This window comes from Otolemur garnettii, unplaced genomic scaffold (assembly GCF_000181295.1).
Source record: "Otolemur garnettii isolate 467f Iridium unplaced genomic scaffold, OtoGar3 scaffold00233, whole genome shotgun sequence".
Taxonomy (NCBI): Eukaryota; Metazoa; Chordata; class Mammalia; order Primates; family Galagidae; genus Otolemur; species Otolemur garnettii.
In genome coordinates, this window is record NW_003852628.1 from 1378032 (window position 1) to 1381483 (window position 3452).

Consider the following 3452-nt stretch of genomic DNA (forward strand, 5'->3'; position numbering starts at 1 on the left):
AGTTTGGAATGCTAATGATTTGGTACTGGTCACAATCCCGTTTCTCAACTTGGAAAAATGCCAATTTCAAAATTCGTCCTGAACCAGGGCACAGGAAATAAAGAAGCTACAAAAGAAACAAACTGGCCTTAACAGCAAGAGGAATTGAAACCAGACTACCAGAAGCAACAGGATTAGCCTTATGCTATGTATTCTCCCTCCCACTCAACCCCAGAGCCAGAAGGTCAAAGACACGGATACTGGGAGCATTGGAGCAGGTGACCTTCACCAACCTTAGCATGGAGTATGGAGACAGCAGACACAACTGGACGAGACACAGGGAGGCAGGCTGTGTGTATTTCCCTCTTCAACCCTCCCCACCGTACCCCAGTCCCAGCCACCATCAGAAAAGGACCTGACATGGCAATATTTCAGCCCTTCTCGTCATCCTACCGAGGCTCCTGAGATGGGAGAGAAGAAAGAAAAACATTTAAAACATTGTTATAACAATAACAATGGCAACTCCACAAAAATAACGGTGTTTATACAGCATTTAACTATTCTAGGGTTCACCATGGATTACAATGTACATATTAAGCACACTCCCTCCACAGGGCCTTTGCACTTGCTGCTTCCAGTGTCTGGAATACTGTTCTCCAATTAGCCACATGGTTCAATCCCTCACTTCTTTCAAGTGTTCAGATACCACCTTCTCAATGAGGTCTTCCCTGCACACTCAATTTAGAGTTGCAAAAAAACTCCCAGCACTCCCCACTCCTTTTCCCTGCTTTATTTTTCTTCTTAGCAGTATCAGCTTGTAAAATGCCTTCTATTCACCTGTGTCTGATTCCCCCACTAGAACATCAGCCCCACTAAGCAGGAGTGTATGTCTGTTTTGTTTATTTCTATATCCGCAGGGCCCAGAACAGCATCCAGCACATACTAGGTACTCAGCAAATATCTGTTGTATATTAAAACAAAAAAATCAGTGAGGTAAAAGCTATTATAATCTCTGCTTTACAGAGAAAGAAACTGAAGCACAGAGAGGGGAATGGCTCAAGATGGCTCAGTGAGAGCCATCTCACTTGGGACTCAGTGATTGGTTCCCATCAGGACGTGACCTAATCTAGGCCAATGAGAACCTTCTGCAGGATTTACGCCACCAGGAGGAGGAGGCTGACTTAGAATAAAACCACCCCAGGAATAAAAGCAGAACTCAAAGGAAAAATCAGACTCCCAATGGCAACTTTTGGTGCCTGGATACAGCCATTCCTGAAGCCAACCACATTATACACTTGATATTATTCTCATGTGTTAATATTATTTTGTCTAAAGCCAGTGAGAGCTAAAATTTCTGTTGAAATCAGAACAGTCCTGAAATCACAATAGTCCTTCAATAACAACAGTGGGCACCTACAAAATAGTGCCTTTAGCAAGCCCTTACCTCACATCTAACCTCACCCCACTTCAGGGTTGCCTGGCTGATAGAACCAGAATTTCAACCTCAGTTTCTATGACCATGGAACCACAACCCTGTTCTCCATATTAGCAGATGTGAGAAATAGACCTCTCTCAGTTTGGCTGCTATAAAAGTAGACTTACTAAGTCTACATGCCTGGCACATAGTAGGGATTTTAAAAAATCCTATTTATAATTCTTTTTATTTATTTTTGAGACAGAGCCTCAAGCTGTCACCCTGAGTAGAATGCTGTGGTATTACAGCTCATAGCAACCTCCAACTCCTGGGCTTAAGCAATTCTCTTGCCTCAGCCTCCCAAGTAGCTGGGATTACAGGTGCCCGCCACATTGCCTGGCTATTTTTTGGTTGCAGCCATCACTGTGGTTTGGCAAGCCTGGGCTGGATTCAAAACCACCAGCTCAGCTATATGTAGCTGGCGCCACAGACGCCGAGCCCCTGTTTGTAATTCTTTAAGAACTATTTTAGAAGCTATGAACCTTGCCTGGATCCTGGATCCTGATTCCATAAACTAACTATTAAAAGATATTTGTGAAGCCAGGCATGGCGACTCACACCTGTATTCTCTGCACTCTGGGAAGCTGAGGCAAGAGGATCCCTTGGGCTCAGGAGTTTGAGACAAGCCCAGGCAAGGGAGACCCTATCTCTACTAAAGATAGAAAAATAAGCCAGGTGTTATGGTGGGCCCCTGTCATACTAGCTATTCAGGAGGCTGAGGCAGGAGGAGTGTTTGAACCCAGGAATTTTGAGACCAGCCTGGACAAGATAGCAAGACCCTGTCTCTATAAAAAAATTAAAAAATAACCAGGCATGTTGGCAGTTGCCTGTAGTCCCAGCTATTCAGGAAGCTGAGGCAGGAGGATTGCTTGAGCCATGAGTTCAAGGCTATAGTGAGCTATGACTGCACCCGTGAATAACCAATGTACTCCAGCCGGGGCAACATAACAAGACTGTGTCTCAAAAATTAATCGATGAAAAATAAAAATTATAGCTTCCACTTATAGAAAATTCTAGAAAAGGCAAACCAATCTACAGTGACAAAAAGCAGATCAGCCATGGCATGGGAAGAGGTAGAGAGTGGGAGAAATTGCGAAAGTTTCTTAGGAAATTTATGGTGGATGTGTTCACTATTTTGATTTTGGTGCTGGTTTCACAGGTACATTCATATGTCAAATCTCATCAACTTGTCCACTTTGAACACGCACTGTTTCTTTTTTTCTCTTTTCTTTTTTTCCACTTGTTCCTCCTGGGTAGAGTGCCATGGCATCATAGCCCACAGAACCTCAAACTCTTGGGCTTAAGCAATGCTCTTGCTTCAGCCTCCCAAGTTGCTACAGGTGCCTGCCACAACTGGCTAATTTTTCTGTTAGTAGCAACGGGGTCTTGCTCTTGCTCAGGCTGGTCTTGAACTCCTGAGCTCAAGCATTCCACCAGGCTCAGCCTCCTAGAGTGCCGGGATTACAGATGTGAGCCACCATGCCTGGCCATGCACTGTTTCTTACACATCACTTCAATATAGGTGAAAATAAATATGAAATACATATCTATATAGCATATGCAACAGATGAAATATTAAAACCAGAAGCAGTTTGCAAATGTATATATAGTAAGCATCTCTAAAAATCCAGTATCGGTGGTAAATAAATTATTGTGCATACACTTTAATACTTTAGACAACATTACCAGTAGAACTATCTGCTGTCATGGACCCTGTGTTCTATATCTGCAATCTACAGCAATAAACACTAACCACATTTGGCTACTGTGCACTTGAATGTGGCTAGTAAATGCATCTAAGGAATCAATTTTTAATGTATTTCATTTTAACTAATTTATTAATAATTTATAATTTATAAGCCACCTGCTACTATTGACTAACATTTTACAACAAAAAGCTAAAAAAATTTGCAATCAAGGTGTGGGCTGGGCTCAGTGCCTGTAGCTCAATGGTTAGGGCGCCAGCCACATGCACTGAGGCTGGCGGGTTCAAACCCAG

At 42.9% G+C, this 3452-nt stretch overlaps 1 protein-coding gene across 1 annotated transcript in view; it reads right to left on the reverse strand.

Moving 5' to 3' along the window:
• Nucleotides 1-373: 373 nt before the first annotated feature.
• Nucleotides 374-3452, reverse strand: part of LOC100948266 (delta-like protein 3) — a 27460-nt gene continuing 24381 nt past the window's right edge. Inside the window, exon 14 of the mRNA XM_023508247.1 lies at nucleotides 374-440. Within this exon, the coding sequence (XP_023364015.1) occupies nucleotides 429-440 (12 nt within the window). The 3' untranslated portion in view covers nucleotides 374-428. The remainder of the gene's footprint in view (nucleotides 441-3452) is intronic.